Consider the following 24,662-nt stretch of genomic DNA (forward strand, 5'->3'; position numbering starts at 1 on the left):
AATGCAAAGACATCAGAGAGATTCTATTTATCTCATGTTTATTCCCTCAAACTATAGCTTTTCCAAAATATTTAGGACAACTTGGGACTCCACTGAAGGAGTTTTGATGGAATCCCTGAAAATCCCCAGGATGACAGTGGAAAATATGAGGGTGGATCTATGATTCCCAGATATATCCCTAACTTTCTTTTCCAAATGTATTTCTAGAGTCTGGGTTGGACAAAATCTATCCTTTACTAAAAGGTGTAAGTCTCTACCAAAAGGGAGTTAGAATTTAAGGAATTCTTCAAAAGAAATGAAGATAAAATGATAAAATGGAGGAAGACTTAGTTTATAAGCATATGTTCCATTTTAATGGAGTAAATTCCAAAGAACCTTTAGCATCTTTATATATATAGATACCTATATATACAGATATAGATATATAAAAATTATATTATATATATAAATATGTATATGTACTAATTTTGTAGGAAAGAAGCTAAAGATTAGTTTGGCTGAACGTTAGTGTTTTCATGTTAACCCATGAAAAAAACAAATCATGGATATTATTTTGTGAGGATCACATGAGTTAATACATACAAAATTCCTTGTAGAATGCCTAGGAAATAATATGTTCTCAATTAATAATATTTATCATAAAATGTGAAGATGAAATGTGGTGATTGTACTCTTGTACTTTATGGAGTTACTAGTCAACAACTTTTGTTCTCTCTACTTCTAGTCTTCAAATCCTTTCAAATTCCCATTAACATACTTAAAAAGCTCATTAATTTCCTTTGTATAGAGACAATCCTATGGTATATTTTGATAAGCCCTTTTAGAACTTCCACAGGAATTTTAGCTACCAGACTTATTTCTGATCAATAGATTTCTTGACTCAAGCGAACAGATGACCAAACTCAATACACTTAACCTTCTCAAAGGATACAGATAGAGTATTTAGGTAATTATTACAACTAGCCCTACTTTAGAAAGACACTATAAGGAATTTTTAAAATCTTAAAACAATTATACTGATGTTTACTTGCTTTAGTCCATTAATATGCTTGTGTATAAATTGTGTCGTTTTCAATTTCTAAAAGTATTTTCTCTAAATGAAAAGAAAAGCTACTAAAATAGATCATGCATTTGCTTAACAAATGACCTAGAAGCTACTTTTGTACACAGATGTTTGCATGATATGCATGCCAGTGGTGAAGGGGGAACCTCTGCTCCCTAAATCCCCTGGAAGACTAGATTGGTTGCAGACTTGCAAATGAATGATAAATATGTTGTCTGGAAAGAAATCATGGCTATCAGAAAGAGGACTTCAGTTGGTATAGTTCCATTGTGGTAAACTAAATAATGTATATGAAAGCATCATGAGTTCTCAGTGGCAGATATTATGTGATAATGTCTCCATAGAGAATCAGAAATTCAAGAATGGACTACCCATACTTGCATAAATTAATCCAATGGCTTTGAAAGAGAAATCACTCTCATCTGGCATCCCCACATGTTGGTAAGAGAAAATTACCCAAGAGAAAAGCTATAAAAACTTGTCAGGAAGACTCTTCTTTTGGAGGACATCCATTCCAAAACTCTGTAGAAATTTATAATAATTAAAAATAATAATAATAAATTGCAGTTTAATCCTGCAAAGTTATGTAGATTTGTAAGTGTGTGGTTTCAACAGTTAAAATTTTCTTTTTGCCTATGGCTTTTGGCTTATTCCTGGGAAGGGTATTTTCCCCAATCATTCCCTTATCCTTACTCCAAAAGGATCTGTGCCTTATGAATGACTCAGTTTCCGAAATGAAGAAATGAAGATGCTCTTTGCTGCTCTTCTGCCTCTTTCTCACCAACTAGACTGTAATTTCCATAAACTCGTGTCTCTTTTCTTTTCCCGCTGTATCCCCAGTATTTAGCATGGTGCCTAATGCATAGTGAGTGGTTAAAACTAATGAATGAATGATATCGAATTGATGCCCACTGGATGTGAGTAAATGGTAATGAGGTGGGAGAACTCCATTGAGGAGAACCACGGTGGTGGTTGGGGATAAGGTGGCAATTTCCAAGTTGCAGTAACGTGTGCTGAGAAGTTGTTACTCTCTGAAGTGTGAGAAAGATGGATCAGACCCCAGAGCAGGCAAGGTGTCAGACAGCGTGACTTTGTTTCACTTAGCAATGAGTTTGTACAAAGCACTAAAAGTCCAAAAACAATCCAAGGAGTTGTAGTTGATAAATTGGGGACCATTAGTCTGAGGGGCCCTGTGTAAGCTTAAATATGACTTAGATATTTGGAAACATAGCAAAGAAAACCAAGGGAAAGGATCGGTTTAAACTTGCAAGGTCTTGGGGCACCTGGGTGCCTCAGTCAGTTAAGCATCTGCCTTTGGCTCAGGTCATGATCTCAGGGTCCTGGAATTGAGGCCCACATTGGGCTCCCTGCTCATCAGGGAGCCTGCTTCTCCCTCTCCCTCTGCCACCACCCCGCTCCCTCTCAAATAAATAAAAATCTTTAAACTTGCAAGGTCTGTATTTAGGTTGAGTTTTGAAATAAAATTTAATTCATTTAAGATTTTAAAGGATATACTTAAAGATATATTTAATTTGAGCTGTAGTCTTTAGGGAGTTGGGAACTGATTTCTTCAAATTTGGAAATGGTAAATATCTGTAAGCCTGACCATGAGTATTTTTAATTCTTGCAAAACTGGAGACGAAAATTTTGAGAAGAAAAAGTTTTTTTTGTTTGTGCAAGAGCATGGGAGGAAATTGCCACTATTATGTTAGTGTTAAAAATTATTCATTTTGGTTCTTTAATAAAGAATATAATATAGTCCTATACATTAAAGATCAAAGTGTTCTTGTCAGAAAAAAAGAAGGGGGAAGATAGTTGCAATAGAAGATTCAATAAATATTTTGCACACTTTTGTGGAATTTTTAATATGGGTGAAGAAGTCCATATACTTGTGTCTAAATGTAATATTTACCTCTGTATCAGTATTGATTTTGACTGAATGTGTTCCTTTTCCTCCACTGTTCATTTACTTGTTAACTGAACATTAATCTGTTCTGGTAACAATTCATTGTTTCTTCTGTTTGAGGGTGGCTGTATGTGATGGAGAAAGTTTTATGTACTTGAAAATCTTAGAAAAAGCATCTATTTTGGAAAGACCTAATGGGTACTTAAAGGCACTTTGATAACAAAACACCCTTAAGTTTCATGTTCATTATCATTGTTAGCTTTTATTTTCTCCTGAGGTTATTGAATACTGATTTTTAATAACTGAAATAAACTGGGATATCATAATATCTTTACCAGAACAGAATAAATGTGGTAATATTCAATTTTATGTATTGATTTGAATAAATAGTTATAATTTATGTAAGTAAATAATAGGTTTATATAAATAATCAGTATTGTTTTTTAAAAAAAGAAATAATCAGTATTCTTAAAACTGTATGTAGCAAATCTATTCGCAGGAAAAGAGGCATAAGATCACATCATACTTGGCTGGGCAAATGTTTATTGTTTGTGTCTATGTGTGCGTGCGTGTGTGTGTGCGCGCGTGTGCACGCGCAAGTATGCTTTCTAAGTGCTTCTTCCTCCTAACCTTACAATGTTGGGAATACTCATCTGCTTATTTGCAGGAATCTTGTCAGGCTGGCAGGAAATAGGGAGGGCAAGGGCAATTGGTTTTCTAATTCATGTTAACAGGAATGTTTCAGCTGGCTATTGTTTTCTGAGAACTAATAAAATCATGATTGTAAATTGAAATTGTAGACTATAAAGTAATTCTATTAGCAAAATTTTGACTAGACACATCTCAACTATTTGATACCAAAATATTCGTGATTTTAAACAGGTGAGGAAAAAGAAATTTCTGCCGGTGAATACAAATATTGAGAGATTTTACCTTTCATCAGGTAGATTTTTTGAGTGCCATCACCATGCAATGTCAAGTTGAGTTTGTAGGCAACTGTGTCTTATTCACCTGAACAACTTGGGTACTTGTGCAGTAACAGGAGAATTTACAAAAGAAAGGTAAAGACTTGACCTTATTCACTTCAGGGTTCTCATGGTTTTTTGTTTGTTTTCTTTTGTTATGGTTTTGAAAATTATGAAACTACAGCTAAATTGGTGGTAGAAAAAATTCATATTGTACTGAAAATATCTGAGAGGTGACTGGAATATAGATTTGGGGCTAAATGGTGCTGTAGGACTCCAATAACTTGTATAATATTAACACTAGGGTACATATATTTTTCAGTTTATGATTCAATTGATACCTGCATTAATCTAGGATGCCAAAGACAATTTAATCCAATTGAATTTTTAATTTTTTGTTACTTTAGTAGTAAATATTGTCTTTACGGAAGTATGTAATTTCTAAAATAGAAGCAATTTTGTACACAGATATCCACTTTCTGAAGCCTGTATTTATATTTTAAATATGATGCATCCATATTTATGTATTTTTACATTTTACTTATATTATTCCTCAGTAGAGGGATCAAGGTCTTCCGAGAGATAGGGAGTTCCATGTCTTAGTATAGAGTGAGTCTAGGATGCTTCAAAACTTATTTATGCCTTACACATACATTTTTGATTTGAACTTTTTATTTGGAGATAATCGTAAATTCACATGCAGGTACTTGTGAGAAATAAGGCAGAGAGATTGCTAGTGTCCTTTACCCCATTTCCTCTAATTATAACATCTTGCAAAACAATAGGAAAATATCACCCCCAGGATATTGGCACTGACATAGTTAGGATACAGGACATTTCCACCACTACATGGATTCCTCCTGTTTCTCCTTTTGTAAGCACAGCCTCTTTCCTCCCCGTTTCCCCCTTCTTTTCTCCTTTAAACCCTGGAAGCCATTAATCTGTTCTCTCTTTTTATAATTTGTCATGTAAAGAATGCTATATAAATAGAAGCATATGGCATGTGATTATGTGGGATTGGTATTTGTCCCTCAGAATAATTCTCTGGAGAATCATCTAGGTTGTGTGAATCAATAGTTATTCCTTTTTACTGCTGAGTAGTATTTCATGGTAAGGATATACCGCAGTTTATTTAACCATTCACCCATTGAATGTTGTTTCCAATTTGTTGCTATTATGAATAAAGCTGCTATAAACACCAGTGTATGGGTTGTTGTGTTTTTTTTTTTAATAAACGTATGTCTTCATTTCTCTGCGATAAATGTCCAGGAGACCAACTGCTGGATAGTATAGATAGTTGCCTGTTGAGGATTTCAAGAAATTGCCAAACTATTTTCCAAGTGTCTGTACCATTTTGTATTTTCACCAACAATGTACGAGCAATCCAATTTCTCTGAATCCTTGGTAGCATTTACCTTCGTCATTTTTTTTTTTATTTTTGCCATTCTGATGGGAGTGTAGCAGTATCTCATTGTGGTTTTAATTTGCATTTTCCTAATGGCTGATAATGTTGAACATCTTTTCAGGTGCTTATTTGCCATCCATATATTCTTCATGGTAAAATGTCTCTTCGTGTCTTTTGCCCATTTGTAAATGGGTTGTGATTTTTTTTTTTCCTGTTGAGATTTGAGAAAACCTTGTATGTTCTAAATGCTAGCTGTACATGGCTGAAAATGACCTCCTAAAAGATATCCACATCCTACTCCTGTGAATGGAAACTGTGAATGCTATTTCATAAGGCAATAAAAAGGGGTCTTTGCAGATGTAATTAAATTAAGGATCTTGAGATGGAGAGATAATTCTGAATTATCTGGGTAAACCCTAAATGTAATCACATGTATCTTTTTAAAAGGGAAGCAGAAGGAGATTTCATAAAGAGAAGAAGGTGATGTGACCATGGAGTCAGAGATTGGACTGATGTAGCCACAAGCCAAGGAATGCCAGGAGCCAAATCTGACAAAGGCAAAGAATGGATGGATATTTACCTATAGCCTCCAGAGGCATCATAACCCTGAAGATACCCAGATTTCAGCCTAACAATACTGATTTCAGACTTCTGGCCCCAGAACTGTGAGAATAAATTTCTGTCATTTTAAGTTACCAGTTGTGAGATTTCTTACAGCAGCCAGGGGAAATGATTACATTTTATTCCTTTGTTTGGTATATAGTTTACAAATATTTTCCTATCCTGTATCTTGTCTTTTTCATTCTCTTAAAGGGGTGTTTGGCAGGACCAAATTTTTTAATTTCGAAGTCCAATTTATGCATTTTTCTTTATGGGCTGTGCTTTTGCTGTCAAATTCTAGAACTCTACCTAGCCCTCAGATCCGGATTATCTATACTTTTATTTTCTAAAAGTTTTATAGTTTTACATTTTACCTTTAAGTTTGTGATCTGTTTTGAGCTAATTTTTTATAAGGCATTAAGTTTAGATCAAGGTTCGTGTTTTTCTAACCTGTGGATGACCAATTTCTTTCTCACCACTTGTTCTTCCATTGAATTTCTCTTGCACCTTTGTCAAAATTAACCAGACACATTTAGGTGGGTCTATTTCTGGATTCTATATTCTATTCCATTGGTCTATATATCTGTTCATCTGGGCATACAACATTGTCCTGATTCCTACTGCTATTTTGTAAAACTTGATATGAAGTAGAGTGATTCCTTCCCCTTGATCCTTCTTTTTAAAGATAGTTTTGACTATTGGGGAACCTGCTTGTGGCCTTTCATATAAATTTTGGAATAAGCTTGTGTATGTCTCAAACCTCTTGCTGGGATTTTGATAGGAATTGCCTTAAATCTATAAAACAATAGATCAGTTTGAGAAGTATTATAGGTTGAATTGTGCCCCCACAACAATTTACATGTTGAAGTCCTCTGAAGTGGCTCTGAAGGTGACTGTATTTAGAGAGACAGTCTTTAAAATGATAATGAAGTAAGGTCATTAGGTTAGGATGGGCTTTCATCCAATATGACTGGTGTCCCTAAGAAGAGGGAATTTCAACACAGACAATGCAAGGCCCAGCTGGGTGAGGATGCAGCTACAAAGCAGCCATCTGCAAACCAAGGAGAGAGGCCTCAGAGGAAACCAACCGTGCTGACCCCTGACCTCTGACTTTTAGCCTCGACAACTATGAGGAAATACATTTCTGTTGTGTTAGCCACCCAGTCTGTGGTGCTTTGTTATGGCAGCGCTGAGAAACTAATACAGGAATATGTGGCATCCCTCCTATGTTGAATCTTCCAGTCTCTGAACAGGGTATGTCTCCTGACTTGTTTAGGTCTTTGGTTTCTTTCATCAGCACTTTGTAACATTAGGCGTACAAATTCAGTACATGTTTTTAGTACATTTGGACATGAGCATTTTATTTTCTATTAAGAATCATAAATGATATTGAATTTTAATTTCAGTTTCCACGTGTTTGTTGTTTGAAAATGTAATTGACTTTTGTGTGTCGATCTTGTATTCTGTAACCTTGCTCAACTCATTTATTCATTCTAGGAGTTTTATTTGCAGACTCTTTGGGATTTTCTACACAGATAACCATGACATCTGGAAATGGGAACAGTTTTACTGCTCTCTTTCTAATTTATATGCCTTTCTTTTACTGTCTTATCATAGTGGCTAGAACTTACAGTACTATGTTGTGTAACTGTCCTAAGAGCAGAAATCCTTTCCTTGTTCCTAATCTTAGGGGAAAAGCTTTAGTCTTGCACCCAGTTTCCACTGTTTCCTCTGCTGTGGGTAGATGAACCTGCCCTGCCACACTGGGTATGGGACTACTTGCTAAGTCCTTGTTTTGCTTTGTTCATTTGTCCATGCCTGTTGAAGATCCTGAGTTGCAATCCTCTCCAGTATCCAAGAGTAGGATATATGTGAGATAAAAAGAAACCCCAGGAAAGTCACTGCCATGTCATTCTTCAAGTGTGGAGTTCCCTAGTTTCTCTGTGCTTTTAGCACCCTTTTATAATTGTCAAATTCTTTACAGGGTATTCAGTTGTATTTAGAAGAGAGTAGCCGGGAAAAGTGAGTCTGCTCCATCTTATCCCTGAACCATGTATTTTTAAAATTATTATGTTATTAAATATTACATAGTAATGCAAGTGTTTTTTTTTTAAAGAGGAATCTAGACTATCTTATTGCTGTGATGGAACTTAGAGATAATTTGGAATGATTTCTTGGGTTATGAGAGTTGAATGTGTGCGAAAGAGTTGAGCAATTAAACTGCCAGTGCCCCCCCCCCAAACGATGTCCTAGGCTGGTAACAGAGGATGGGGACACCTGAAGTTGGATTCTGATGAGTGAGGAATAGATATGAGTGCTTGTGATTTAAACACTATGCCCCTCAAGCATTTTGACAGTCTACATGCAGAAATAGCACTTAACTCATAATTGTCAACTGCTGTGTGTTTATGCTGTTCTTAGGCATATTGCATTAGTCAATCAGTTCTGTATCATGAGCCTTAAAATTCTGGCGCAGTAGCCCAGAGGGCATGATGCATTCTTTTGAGGGAATTAAAAGTACCTAGAGAACATTGCTAGGTGGCTTGGGAGGGGATCTGGGGGAAGCCTATAATGGGAGGAGGAAAATAATCATCCTTTAAGTAAAACAGCAGTTTATAGCATAAGAGATACTGAGACTTTTACAAACTACATAACGAACTTTCAAATACATTTGAATATTTTTTTCTCATTTATGCACAGCTTTGCTGTGCTAAAATAAATATGTAGTGTCTAAGACACTAAATCTGAAAAGTTCTGATTTAATTGCTGCATTTCATTCTGAATGATTCCTGGCTTAAACATCTAAAGCCTGAGAGTTTCTGTATCATTGCACTGAAACGTGACTGAACTTCATCAAATTTAATAGCGTGTGCTCACTTGCATTGGCAATTTGAACATTTCGGTGTCTGTTCCCAGGTCTCCATTTAACATCTCTTAAGTTTCATGTGCTTAGTCCCTTTGCAAGTAGTTCCATTTTTAAAAATAAAAGTAGAGTCCAAGTGAGAATGGAATGAAAAACTAGTTGGAGAGAAATGGGAAGCTGGGAACATGTGTGCCTGAACTTGGGAGTGTGCATGTGCATTATTTAATTACACCCTATGAATTACATCGCTTTTTGTATCCAGACTTGAAGGGCCAAATCCTACCTATTACCATAGCAGATCTTTCCAGAGGTTTGCAGTGAGCAGAGGTTTTGAGGGAGGAAGAAATTTATAGCAATAACAATACATTTTAACTGGAGATATGAGGTCATTGTAGAAGTTCACCAGTCCAAAAAAACCCGCTTTACATATTTATGGGAAAATAATCATTTGGGGGGCACCTGGGTGGCTTGGTCGGTTAAGCGTCGGACTTTCAATTTTGGTTCGGGTTATGGGTTGTGATCTTGGGGTCCTGAGATTGATCCACCCCGCCCCGTGCTCAGCAGGGAGTCTGCTTCAAATTCTCTCTCTTCCTCTCCCTCTCCCCATCTCTCCCCATCGCTTGCTCTCTTTCTCTCTTTCTCTCAAATAAATATATATTAAAAAAAAAAAGAACAATCATTTTGAAGCATATTGTGAACTAAATACTTCAATGACAACCAGAGGCCTTGGACATCAAATGAACATTTAAAGCACTGAACCAATTCGCAGAACCACCTTAATTTCTGCCAATACCTTGATGCACTTTTAAAAACCAGCAGGCCAACTGTCTTGATGTTCTTGGGAACAACTTGACTTCAAATTTTCCTCGAATTCAATTTATATGCACCCTCCCAAGCAGAATAAAGCAAAACTGTCCTAGTGTTTTAAAGTCATCTGTGAGTGTCAGAATGATGTAATGAAAAATGAAATGGATATTAGTGTCTAGTAGTCCAGCCATGTGACCTTGGGGAAGTCAGAGCCTAAGCGAGGAATATGTAAGTGGCATGAAGTGACAAAGAGTCTTTTCTTGACCAAACTTTAGTTAGGCTCCTGAACCTTCAAGATGGAAAGTTTTTGTTATTGTTTTGTGCACTAGCCACAGAGTCGAGATGAGTGCTTGGCACATAATAGGTGTTTAAAAAATGGCCGTTGAATGATCTTCCATTTCTGTAACTATAAAATCAGATTTTTGTGAGAATGAAAGTTGCCACAGCTGTTAAGTCCCTGACATAATATACTCAACTTTATACTTAATATTTGGCCAGTGTCACCATCTCTGCGATGTCTTCCTGAACGATCCTCCCTCAGCTCTAGTTTGTTTCATTATTTCAAACATCCCTAGTCTTATTACCTCCTGATCTGGTGTGTATATATTTTGCTGCATGACTACAACTGGGCACGTTGGTGCTTTTATATCATGTCTGCCACTTTCCTTTGAAGATATTTACTTGGATTTGTCCCTTTTACTCTTGCCTCTTTGACAAAGGGGCGCTATATCCTCTCTGTTATCTATTGCAGTGTTTAGGAACAGAGACTCTAAAGTCAGACAGCCTCAGTTTAAATCCCTACTCTATAATACCCTAACTACGTAACATTTTGTGAGTTATGTAATAATCCTGTCCCTCTGTTCCATCATATGTAAATTTGGATGGTAACAGTATCTGAGTCATATGGTTTGTGGAAATTAAATGATTTAATACATGTAAAGTGCTTAAAACAGTGCCTGGCTCATAGAAAATACTCAACAAATATTAGCTGTGATTACTGCAGCTTCCTACAAAGATACAAACAACTAATTATATGCTCTGCAACTTTCATAGACTCACCTCTAGACAGTATTGGCAAGCCGAACAACATACCTTTATATAATTGATTTGTCTACACAGATCTTAGATATATATATTCTAATTTCTTAAAAATAGTGGAAAATAGAACCAAATAAAGATGACACCTCAAATGCACGTGCAGGGGTGCTTGGGTGGCTCAGTCAGTTAAGTGTCTGCCTTCGGCTCAGGTCATGATTCCAGGGTCCTGGGATTGAGCCCCACATCGGGCTCCCTGCTGGTGAGGGGCTGCTTCTGCCTCTCCTCGCTCATGCTCTCTCTGGCTCTCTCTCTCTCTCTCTCAAATAAATAAATAAAATCTTTTTTTAAAAAAATGTACTTGCAATGATAGGAAAACAGGATGGAAAAAGAAAGTCAGAAAAGAAGAAATTATTTGAGCAATACCAGAGTAAATGTTACAGATTCTGAACCAGTCTATTTCATGTAAGTTGTTGAATTGATAGGCATAAAGTTTTTCATAATATTCTGTTACTATATTTTAATGTCTGTAAATTCTGCAGTGATGCTCCTCTTTCATAACTGATACTGGTAATTTGACTTCTCTCTCTCTTTTTTTAATTTATCAGTCTGGCTAGGGGCTTATCATTTTCATGAATCTTGTAAAAGAAACAGCTTTGGGTTTCACTTGTTTTTCTCTGTTACTTTCCAATTTTTAATCTTTCTGATTTCTGCTCTGAACTTTGTGAATTCCTTCCTTCTGTTTGCTTTGAATTTAATTTGCTCTTCATTTCTTAGTTTCTTCAAATGGAAGCTTAGATGACTGTTTTGAGACCATTCTTATTTTTCTAAAATAAGTATTTAATGCCATAAATCTTCCCCTAAGCACTACTTTACTTGCTTCTTACAATTTTTAACAGCTTTGAGATATAATTGACAAATGAAAAACTGTACATATTTAAATGCACACTTTGATATGCTTTCACATACACACACACGCACTTGTGCAATAATCACTACTATCAAGATAACAGGCATATTCATTATGCCTCCAATTTTCCTTATGCCATTTAATAATCATTTTCATCTGTCCACTCCATTCCCATTGGTCCCTAGCAACCACTGGTCTTTTTTTCTGCCACTGTAGATTGGTTTGCGTTTTCTAGAATTTTATATAAATGGACTTATGGAGTATGTACTCTTTTTTTGTGTGACTCTTTTTACTCAGCTGAATTGTTTAGGGTTTATTCATATTTTGTGTGTTATCTATCAATAGAACATTCTTTTTTATTGCTGGTATTTAGCAATTTAATTATGATGTGCTGGTGTAGTTTTCTTTGAGGTTTGATGAAATTCTCAAATCTCTAAATTTGCGTCTTTCATAAAATTTAGAAAATAATTGGTTATTTTTTTGTTTAATTTTTTTCCTGTACCAATCTTTTTCTCCTCCACTTGGAAGACTTTAGTGACACAAATATTCTACAGTTTCAGAGTCCCATAGGTTCTTGAGGCCTTGTTCATTTTTCTTCAGTCTTTCTCTCTACTCTTTAATTCGGATGATTTGTATTAATTCATCTTCAAGTTCCCTGACTCTTCCCTCTGTCATCTCTATTCTGTTATTGAACCTATCCTGTGATTTAAAAAAAAAATTGGATATTGGATTTTCCTGTCATAAAATATTCAATTTTTTACAGTTTCTTCTTTTTCATTGTTCCTTTTTCTTTATTAAGAACTTCCATATTTCCATTTACTTCTATTTATTACTACATGGAGTATTGTTACAGCAGTTATTTTAAAGGCTTTGTCTGATATTTCCAACACCTACATAATTTGCGGGTTGGCATATGTTGATGGTCATTTCTTTTAAAATTTTTTAGTATTTCCTGGGTATTTTTAATGTCAAGTCATTTTGTGTTGCATCGTGGACATTTTGAATATTATATTTTGTGGACCCTGGGTCCTGTTAGAATCCTCTCAAGAATGCTGATTGTGTTTACTTGTTTGTTTACTAGGTAATCAAACTAATTAGGTTCAGACTTAGTGTTCACATCTGTGGGTCATGGATTCAATATCTTTTGTTTACCAAACCTTTGCCTGTGGTGCTTTGAGTCTGTCCCACACACATGCCACTCAGGGCATGGTCCTAGACTTGGATGGCTGTTTAAATCAGTTCAATTTTCTATAGATTTTCTATGCTTTCTTGAGGGTCTGTCCTGTTCATGTGGAGCTAAGGATTGAGACTGGCACTTGTGCAGGTTCCAACTGAATTAGGGAAACTTTTATTCTGCTCTCCCCTCCATGAGATTTCCTTCCCATACTCTCTGGCCTACAGAGGCCTATTTTTTTCTGGTCCACTGGCCAAAAAAGAAAGGGTCTCTTCAAAATTTTAGTGCTCACACCACAGAAGGACAGCTATCTGACTAGAGCCATCCCTCTGGCAAAGTCAGCGCATGAAAAAGGGAGGGGGGAGATTTCACTGACATTTGGCTTCAGGGACTTATTTGCCAGCCACTCCTATACTATCACCATGGAGCTATGTGACAGGGTGCCCGCCTTGGGGCAAAGGTGCTAGAGAGAAGAAGGAGAAAAAAAAATGAAAACCTCACCCCCCATACAGGTTACAGTTCTAAGTTTTGATTTCCCTCCCAATCTGGCTGCTTCTGTTTATTTTTCTGAGTCCTTAGGCAGTTGCTTTTGAAATTTTTTTTCCAGAATTATTACATGAATCCAGCAAAAGAGGGAGTCTTTAGTGGGCTTACTCTATTTTTGTTGGCATCAGAACTCTTATTATTCATTTTAATGTTCAAATGTTCCCAGATTTGATGAGGGGGCCCCATTAAGCTAGCGTCTGTGCTTTTTTAAAAATACAGTCCCATTATTCTTTGAGCACTTCCTTATTTTCTAGCTCAAAAAATGTTCCAGTCTTGTTATAATATTCTTGTCCTGGGCCTCATTTCTCCAAGGAATGTCTATTCCCATATGTGCTTGCTGCTACTCGTGTGTTGTTGCTTTTAGGCCCTCTTAATGGACAGAAATAGAAAATAGAAAATAATTCTAAGTACACACATATTCACAAATATTGATTTCTATTTCTATATCTATCATTACTACTATTATTATTAGTATCTATTTTCTCCATGTATTCAAACGGATATCGTGAAAATTAATCCAACACCACAGGATTCATTACTTGTTTCCCCCTTCCAGGTTTTCAACTTCTTTATGCAACAGTGAGAAATTTGGTTTCTATTATCTTCACTATACTTGTACACTTATCCTATCCCAGAATACAGAGGAATTAGTTTCAGAATTGCCATTGTGTACTTCTGGTAAAATAAAACCTAATACTATAATTCATTCGTTTACATTTTTCTTTAGTTTTCCATTGTGTATATAGGACAAAAATTGCACTTTAAAGTTATACAGGTTAGGGTTATTTTTGTACTCTCTACTCAGTGTGGTTATGTTATTCATTTCAAATAGAGTTAAGTTCATTTGACTCTGTTCATAATCCATTTTAGAGTTTTCTCCCAATCTTCATTTTTTAAATATATGAAACATTAGCACAGTTTCTGAAATCAAAATTATCTAAGATGTGTATTCAGAGTATAATTCTCCATACCCAACCTGTCTTTCCAGTGTCTACCTTACCCCTGAAGGTAATAAATCTCATTATTAGTTTCTCATTTAACCATTCTGTATTTATTTTTTACGAAAATAAGAAGATATGTGTATATTTTTGTATTTGTCTGTTTTCTTACATAGATAGTATGTCCTATCTCCTCTTCTGCATTTTGCTTTTTTCACATAATATATGTTGGAAATCACTCCATATTAGTAGAGAACTTTCTTATTCCTGCTAATAGTTTCATGGTACTCCATCAAGTGGACATTCTATAGTACATTCAATTAATCTCTTTTGTCTGGGTACATAGGTTGTTTCAAATATGTTGCAATGACAGACAATGCTCATATGAATGACCTTATATGTACATATTTTTGTTTTATCAGAGGTTTATTATCCAGGGAAATTTTTAGAGGGTGATTTGCTGGGCTAAAATATACATGCATATGTAATTTTGTTCAGTATTGCCAAATTCCCCTCTATAATTACTGTACCAACTGGCATTCCCACCATTAATATATGAGAATGCCTATGTCCCATAGCCTTGCAGCAGTGCCACATTAAGCTTTAAAATTTTGCCAATTTGTATTTACAACAACATGAGTGGATCTAGAGGGTATGATACTAAGTGAACTAAGTCAATCAGAGAAAGATGAATAATACCATTTGATTTCACTCATATGTGGAATTTAAGAAACAAAACAAATGAGTAAAGAAAAAAGAGACAAATAAAAAGGACAGATATTTAAATATAGAGAACAAATTGGTGGTTAACAGAGGGGATATGGGAGAGGGGATGGTTGAAATAGATAAAGGGGATTAACAGTATACATTGTGACGAGCACCAAGTAACGTATAGAATTGTTGAATCATTATATTGTACACCTGATATTAGCATAACACTGTATGTTAAATAAACTTGAATTAAAAAATAAATTAAAAAATAATGAGTAAAAGGAAATAAAATAAATTTGCCAATCTGATAAGTAAAAAATGGTATCACAGTGTCATTTATTTTGCATTTCTCTTACAATGATCAGAATTAAACACTGTCATATATTTAAGGACTGTATATATCACTGTGTATATAGAATTCAAAATTCACAATGTTTTAAAATATGTAAAAAATTCACAAATAGCCTACTCATATCTTTAGCTCATTATTTTTTGGATCCTATTGAGTGCTGGATCTTTTTACCTCAGTTTTTAAAAAGTCTTTATATATTAGGGATATTACCCCTTTATCTGTGATATGCATTGCAAATATTTTCTCCGAGTTTGTTATTTGCTTTGGGGCTTTGTTAATGGTGCTTTTTAATTATTTTTTTTTCAAGCAGAGAAAGACAATTATTATATGATTTCTATCATCTATGGAACATAAGAACTAGGAAGATCGGTAGGGGAAGAAAGGGATAAAGAAAGGGAGGGTAATCAGAAGAGGGAATGAAGCATGAGAGACTATGGACTCTGAGAAACAAACTGAGGGCTTCAGAGGGGAGGGAGGTGGGGAAATGGGATAGACTGGTGATGGGTAGTAAGGAGGGCACGTATTGCATGGTGCACTGGGTGTTATACGCAACTAATGAATCATCGAACTTTACATCAGAAACCAGTAATGTACTGTATGGTGACTAACATAATATAATAAAAAAAATTTTTTTAAATAAATAAAAAGACAAAAAATTATTATTATTATTCTTACACAAAGATATCAATCTTTTACTTTACCACATCTAAATCTTGAGTCATAGTTAAAAATCCTTTCCATATAACTTAGTTATAGATAAATTCACCTTTCTTTTCTTCTAGTACTTGTGTGGTTTCATTTTTTAAAATTAGATTTCTGATCCATTTAGAGTTTGTTTTCATACTTGGCATGTGGCAAAATCAAATTTTATCTTTTTCCAAATGGCTATATTGTTAGCCAACAGCATTTCCCAGTGATTTGGAATGATGCTTTTATCATGTATTACATATCCGTTTGTACTAGGGTCTAGTTCAGATTTTCTACTATACTCTGCTTGTTCGTCTATCTATGGTTCAATGATATACTTTAAATGATAAAAACTTTATAATATGTTAAAAATTTCCTAGTGCTAGTCCTCTTGCATAGCTTTTCTCCTTGAGTTTTTTCAAGCTATCCTTGAATGTTTAGTTTTGTAAATGAACTTTAATGTCAACTTATCTAACTTCATAAAAAAGCTTCTTGTAGGATAAGCATCCAAAAGACTCAAACATAAGACCTGAAACTATAAAAATCTCAGAAGAAAGCATAGGGGAAAATCTTCATGACATCGGTCTTGGCAACGATTTTATGGATATTACACCAAAAGCATTGCAACAATAAAATAAATAATTTTAAAAAAAGCTTCTACACAGCAAAAGAAACCTTCACAGAATGAAAAGGCAACCTATGAAGGGGGATGGAGAAAAAATTTGCAACTCATATATCTGATAAAGGGTTAATCTCCAAAATATATAAGGAACTCTTACAACTCAAGTAAAAAAACTGTAATAATCCAATTGAAAAATGGGCAAAGCACTTGAATAGACATTTCACCAAATATGACATACAAAAGGATAATATGCATGTGAAAAGATGCTCAACATCAACCCATCATCAGAGAAATGCAGATCAAAACCAAAATGAGGTATCACCTCACCCTGTCAGAGTAGTTAATCAAAAAGATAAGAAATAGCAAGTGTTGGTAAGGATGTGGAGAAAAGGGAACTATTGCACACTCTTGGTGGGAATATAAGATGGTGCAGCTGCTGTGGAAAACACTATGAAGGATCCTCAAAAATTAAAAATAGAACTGTCATATAATATAGCAATCCCACTTCTGGATATTATCCAAAAGAATTGAAATCAGGATCTTGAAGAAATATTAGCACTCCTATGTTCATTGCAGCACTGTTTACAGTAGCCAAGATATGGAAACAACCTGAATGTCCATCAACAGATGAAAAAAGAAAATGTAATATATATATATATATTTAATACATAATATATTTTATATATTTTTCTACATAAAATGGAATACTATTTAGCCTTAAAAAAAGAAAAATCTGCCATATGTGACAACACGGATGAACATGGAGGACATTATGCTAAGTGAAAAAAAACCAGTCACAGAAACACAAATACTGCATGATTCCACTCATATATGAGGTATCTAAAGTAGTCAAATTCATAGAATCAAAGAGTAGAATGGTGGTTTCAGGAGACTGAGGGAAGGGAAAATGGAGACTTATCAACAGGTACAAAGTTTCAGTTAAATAAAATGAATAAGCTCTAGATATCTGCTCTACATCATTATACCTGTAGTCAATAATAATGTATTGTACACTTAAAAATTTGTTAAGAGGGTAGCTCTTGTGTTAAATGTTTTTGTGACAATATACTTCTAAAAATTTTTTTTAAATCTTGTCATTTTTATTGGAATTGAACTAACTGGTAGATTAACTTAGAAGAACATATACGCTTCCACATCTCGGCTATTGTAAATAATGCTGCAGTAAACATAGGAGTATATGTATCTTTTTGAATTAAGTGTTTTTGTTTTCTTTCAATAAATGCCCAGTAGTGGAATTATTGGCTCATATGATATTTCTATTTTTAATTGTTTTAGAAACCTCCATACTGGTTTACACAGTGGTTGTACCAATTTATATTCCCACCAACAGTACATGAAGGTTCCTTTTTTTTCCACATCCTCACCAACACTTGTTACTTCTTGTTTTTGTTTGTTTTTTGATTCTGGCCATTCTGACATGTGCCCTTCAAGGGTTGTTTTAAAAATTTGTTAGAACTTCAAGATGAGATGGCCTTTAAACTTTTGTTGTTAATTTTTCTAATATTATTGCCTTCTTATCAGAAAGCACTTTGGATAATATTTTTACTTTTCTAATGTTTTCTTCATGGCCTAGTATTTTATTAATTTCTGTGCATGTTCCACATGCACTTACAAATAAGCTATATTCTCTTCGATTAGAGTATGAACCTCAACACACCTCCCTAAGATCTATATCCTTTTGTTTTTTTGCCCAATCTTTCTTATACTGAGTATGATGTGTAAAAATCTCCCATTAGTAGAATGTATTCATAAACGTGTCCTCCCATGTTCTTTCATTTTTGCTTTATAAAGGGCATTGCTGTGCTATCGGTGTCATAGATATTCTTAACCACTAAATCTTTGTTGTTAATTGTGGCTTTTATCATAAATAAACATCCTTCCTTTTTACTCTTGCTGCTGTTTTCATTTGAAATTTACTTTGTTAGACATTAAATCACAATTCCATTTATTTGGTGCACTTTTGCTCATCCCTTTATTTTTAGCCATTATGAATCACTGGGTTTTAAGGGTTTCTTTTGTGTGCAGGATATAGTTGGGCTTTCCTTTTTAAGCCAAATTAAAATTCTTTCATTTTAAGTCATGTTTTAGGTTCATTCAAGTTTACTGCTATTACTAGTATGTTTGTTTTCCTCTGTCATATTACATCATGGTATAACGTTGAGGGCATAATGTTATATTTTCTTTTTTTTTTTTTTTAAAGATTTTATTCATTTGACAGAGAGAGAGACAGCCAGCGAGAGAGGGAACACAATCAGGGGGAGTGGGAGAGGAAGAAGCAGGCTCATAGCAGAGGAGCCTGATGTGGGGCTCGATCCCACAACGCCAGGATCACGCCCTGAGCCGAAGGCAGACGCTTAACCTCTGTGCCACCCAGGCGCCCCATAATGTTATATTTTCTTGTGTTTCTTCCTCTAAGGATGTTTTTGCTCTTTCGTTAATTATATTTCTTTTGGGATTTTGGAAGGTTTGTTTTTTGTTTTAGTGGTTAATTTTAATATCACATTTATATCATGCTTTATTTATATCATGTTTAATGCCCTTAAACCACTGTTTTCTTATTAAATTTATTACTTTCTGGTTTGCCATTTTTTTATGGTACCATTTAACTCCTCCTTTTGTTGATAGAAAAATCAATAAAATTATTTTACTTTCCTCTTCCTCTTTCCCTTTCTATTCGATTCCTAACTTTAGTTACATTTTTGCTAATTTTTTAGAGCTTATAACACATAATAGATGTTATATAACATATAACAGTATTCTTCTATCTTTATACCACTTTTATTTTTGTCTTAGATCTAAAATTACCCATATTAAATGCTCATCATCAGTTTTTTGGATGAAATTTTCCCAATCATTCCTTTGTTAGTTGAATCTCATCCACTATTTAATTTCTTAAGAAGGGCTTATGGGTTCAGAATTCTCTGACTTTAAAATAAATTTCAACTTTTTATAGCCTTCATGGCTAGCATGTCTGGATGTAAAAATCTTCATTTGAAACTTTGAGTGTGTTTTTCTACTTTTTAATTTAAAGTATACTTAACATACTGTAAAATTCACCCTTTTAAAACTGCACACTAGAATTTATAACTTTTCAAGTTTTAAGAATTTATATATATATATTTACATTATATATATAGTTTACATATATATATATAAAACCACCACCATATCAACATATACCAAAATAAATACTCCTTTTCAGTCATCCTCTCACCTTAAACCCCTTGAAACTAGTGATCCGTTTTCTTCCTTTGTAGATTTGCCTTTGAAAGAATCTCCTACAATTGGTTAACTTTTTGAAAAATATTGCTCCATTACTTTGCTTTATTTTTGTTAATTGTGAAGTCAGTCTAATTCTCTTAGTCTTGTAAATTTTTCCTTATTTTTACCTGAAATCCCTGAGGATTTTTCTTTATGTTTAAAATTAAAAATAGAATTATCATATGATTCAGTAATTCCACTACTGGGTATTTATCCAGAGAAAATGAAAACACTAAATCGAAAACATATATACATCCTTATGTTTATTGCAGCATTATTTACACTAGCCAAGATATGGAAGAAACCCAAGTGCCCATTGATAGATGAATAAAAAAAGAAAAAAATATATATATTCCACACTATGGAATATTAGCCATGGAAAAGAATGAAATCTTGAAATTTGCAACAATATCAGTGGACCTAGAGAATATAACTTTAATTGAAGTCCGAGAAAGTCAAATACCATATGATGTCACTCATATGTGGAATGTAAGAAACAAAACAAATAAACGAAGAAAAAGAGACAAAAAAAAAACCCAAACAGAAGAAAGGGATAAAGAAAGGGGGGGTAATCAGAAGAGGGAATGAAACATGAGAGACTATGGACTCTGAGAAACAAACTGAGGGCCTCAGAGGGGAGGGGGGTGGGGGAATGGGATAGACCGGTGATGGGTAGTAAGGAGGGCACGTATTGCATGGGGCACTGGGTGTTATACACAACTAATGAAGCATCGAACTTTACATCGGAAACCGGGGATGTACTGTATGGTGACTAGCATAATATAATAAAAAATCATTAAAAAAAAAAACAAAACCAAACAGACTCAAATACAGAGAATAAGCTGGTATTTGCCAGAGGGGAGGTGGTTCGAGCGATGGCTAAAATAGATGAAGGGGAGTAAGAGAACTATTATCTTGATGAGCACTGAGAAATATATAGAATTGTTGGAATCATTATATTGTACATCTGAAACTAATATAACACTGTATGTTAATTACACTTGAATAAAAAAATAAAATCTGAAATGAATGGGGTAAAGGGATGGCAGAATATGAAAAGAAAAACGAAAAACCTCTCTAAAATCAATATTATGAAAACTTTGAATGCCTGAATTTTATTGTGATAATGTGACCTTGCACTTATATAATTATTAATTAATTTGTTATCCCCATCACCTTGTAAAAACATAAATTGTAAGCTCCATAAAGAAGAATAGCTGTTACTGAGTGCTTACTATTTGCCAAGCACTTAGTTTGCCAATGTTTAAAAAGATTATTGAAAATGTATTTATTAAAGATGATGAGTCTCTTTTTCCTTCTTTCCTTCTACGTATGTGTACCGCCCAGAATATAGGGGTGAGAACATGTTTCTGTCACTGTCCCATTGTATACATTAAGGCAACTGTCATTGTTTATAAGTGAGACTGAGCAATAGATTATTTGTGTATGATTTTAATATATTATAAAATTTTGTTTTTTGGAGATTCTGCTACTGATTTATGTAATAAATATGATATACACATCCAATTCTTCTGTCACACAATTTGCATTTTTCTTCATTTTCCAAATGATATTAGTAAAATGATTAACTGTATGAGTGTTTAAGATGATACCTGACACAAATTTAGGATATAATCTGAGATTAAAAAACTAATAAAATCGTACTTACCATAAAGGATTGCAAGCAGAGACAGTGGCATGACAAGTAGTCCCACTAGCATATCAGCAATGGCTAGGGACATTAAGAAGTAATTGGTGGCATTGTGCAGTTTCTTTTCCAAGCTTACTGCCATGATAACGAGAATGTTGCCACCTATTGTCAAGATTATTATGATGACGATTGAAAGTGCTGGCCAGTTTTGTACCCCGTCTGGGAATTTGAAGCGTCCACCATCGGAGGTATTGAAAATGTCAGTTACTAGAGCTGCAACAGGGCTCACAGAAATATCGCATTGCCAAACCAGTAGGCCAATTAGGTGCACACTGAAAATTAAGAAAAAAAAATAATCAGATACATATTATATTGCTTATACCCAGTACATTTCTTATATAAAACAATTGCTTTTCCTTCAGCCACCTTATCACCATCATCATCATCGTCATCATCATTTCTACTCCCTTAATTAAAATCTCGGTATTTCTTCTTTCTATCCAAGGAATATTATAAGTCAGGCCCTTAGTTTATGGAAATATATGTATATAATTAAAAATTATATTATAAAATTATATATATATATATAATCTCATTTGATCACACATAACAACCTCATGAAGTCAGTATTGGTTTATGTCCATTATGCAAATGAGGAGTCGGAGGTTCAGAGAGGTTAAGTAAATTTCTCAAGGCAGCACAGCCAATAAGTGGCAGGGGCAGGGTCCATATTCAGGTCCCACTGATTTCAAAGCCTGTATTTTCAACTGTTACTCTATACAAGCAATATGAAACTGCATATTGTTTGTTTCGCTGTAATGGTCTATTTTTATATTTTTTCAATATTAATTTCTTCTAGATATCTTCTGAGACAACTGAGAATAGAATGAAAGATTTTCTTTTAAATATCCAGTACCTGGACAAGAAAATTGGACTGTTAATCTGAAGCTAAGAAGGAATAACTTGTCATCAGACAAACTTCAGGCAAGATGTTAGAAGAGGCACAGAGGGTTGTGGCCATAGTTCATATTCATTTCTTTCTAGAACTCTTTTTACCTTCTCACAGCTGCAGAATGACTTTAGGCTGATCCATACATATTAATATCTGTGCTATAAATTTTCTTTGTATCTGACACTCTGCTCATTTCTGTCCTATGTTTTCTGGGCCCTGTTCTAGGCTAGAAAATGATTGATTTGTGGTGATGATTAATTCCTATGGGTTTGCTGCTTTTCCTGTGCTGGATACAGAATCTCTTAAGTAATTTAAACTGTGCATTTCTCAGGATGGTACTTTTGTCGACTCTACTAATAAGAATGTCAGGCCAGGTGGCAAACAATGTAGGAGAAGTGGACGTGGCTATGTTTTGTACATCCCAAATCATCTTCCCCAGTGGTGGTAGGAGATTTATTTAGGTTACATATATTAAGTGTCCTCTCAAAGTGTGTGTTCCTCAAGTATCTACTAAAACTAACATTTAGGGGCGCCTGGGTGGCACAGAGGTTAAGCGTCTGCCTTCGACTCAGGGCGTGATCCCGGCGTTATGGGATCGAGCCCCACATCAGGCTCCTCTGCTATGAGCCTGCTTCTTCCTCTCCCACTCCCCCTGCTTGTCTCTCTCTCGCTGGCTGTCTCTATCTCTGTCGAATAAACAAATAAAATCTTAAAAAAAAAAAACTAACATTTATTTTCATTAATAAAATAGATAAGAAGGACAAGCATATTCAATATCTCCTGCTTAAAAGATATTATTATTTGAAAACAACTGTTTTTTGTGTATTCTATGTTTAGTAATAGTTATTCTATAAATAGTAAGCAGCAACTACACTATATGTAGTGGTTGTGAAACCTTGTCATTATTTATAGAGGAGGAAATTTTCTCTACTTGTATAAATACGTGTTGAATAATTTTTTTTTTGCAAGACTGTTGAAGTAAGGGTCTTTCTGGAATTGGGGAGCTTGAACACATGACTAACATTCAGAGTCTGAGTTCTTCATGTAAATGCTTTTATTTCATTATCTTATTCACTTTTTCTTTCAAATAACAATATTTTCTCTATACAGGGAAAATACATATGTGATTTGATTAGCTCATCATTTATTACCAATCATCAGAGAAATTTACTGTAGTAAAACTGGACGATTATGATTATTGTAATGATATGGTATCTATAATATTATGCACATGTCCATGCACACACACCACACTTTCTAAACTTAAGCTTGAAAAACTATTAGCATTTTAAAATTCAAGTAAAATACTGCAATAATTTTCTGTAGTATTTAAAAATTATTTCTCTTAAAATCTTGGTATATTAAGTATATTATTATATATAAAAGTATAAAAGTATACTTAATATAAAAGTATATTACTTCCATGTTTTTTAAGATAATGAAGAAATCATGAAAATATTTTGACTTTCTCCTTCTACAAAGGATAGAAAACTAATATTTTTGACATTTTGCTTAAAATAACTTCCTTATTAGTCAAAGCTACCTGACATTCTAAGCAACATGCAGAGAGTGATATACATGGTAATTTTTATCAAATAATCAGTAAATTCTTGTATCAAATAATCAGTAAATTCTATTTCCTGGAACATAAAAAATAAGCTGAAATAATATATGTTTAGAAAAATCTGTATCATAAGTAATCTGATTGATGTGAATAGAAATTCTTAAAATAAAGGACCAGATAAATAGAAGCAAGTTATTTGCTCTCAACTTTGATTATTCTGTCACTATTAGTTGCATTAGGCATGTGGTCAATTTCCTAACTTCATGACCTCAATGATTTTTGACCAGTCACTTAACCTCTTAGAGCACCAATTTCTTCTTCTGTACAACAAGGATGATCTCTATCATGTGATTGTTGGGAAAACTAAATGATATATATAAAGTCCTGAAAATTGTACCTTTATCATGATATGCCCTAAGTAAATATTGGGGCTTACCTTCTTTTTGCTTTCAAAGTTAAACAGAAGTAGTTTATGGTAACTATACCCCAACTCATGTATTTCACAATTGGTGATGAATTTAAATCCTGATTTTATTTTAATAAGATGCCTATTTGTGCAAAACGAGACTCAGACAGTAATTTTAAATCTGGGTCTTTTCTGGCTTATCTGAAGAAAAACGTGTCCTTCT

At 34.2% G+C, this 24,662-nt stretch overlaps 1 protein-coding gene across 1 annotated transcript in view; it reads right to left on the bottom strand.

Annotated features, from left to right (window-relative positions):
* The window catches only part of HTR2C (5-hydroxytryptamine receptor 2C), a 147,026-nt gene that overhangs the window by 119,813 nt on the left and 2,551 nt on the right, over nt 1–24,662 (bottom strand). The window contains exon 2 of the mRNA XM_045804981.2: nt 21,536–21,849. Within this exon, the coding sequence (XP_045660937.1) occupies nt 21,536–21,849 (314 nt within the window). The remainder of the gene's footprint in view (nt 1–21,535; nt 21,850–24,662) is intronic.

Source organism: Ursus americanus, chromosome X (assembly GCF_024610735.1).
Source record: "Ursus americanus isolate L20-20 chromosome X, mUrsAme1.1.p, whole genome shotgun sequence".
NCBI classification, from domain to species: Eukaryota; Metazoa; Chordata; class Mammalia; order Carnivora; family Ursidae; genus Ursus; species Ursus americanus.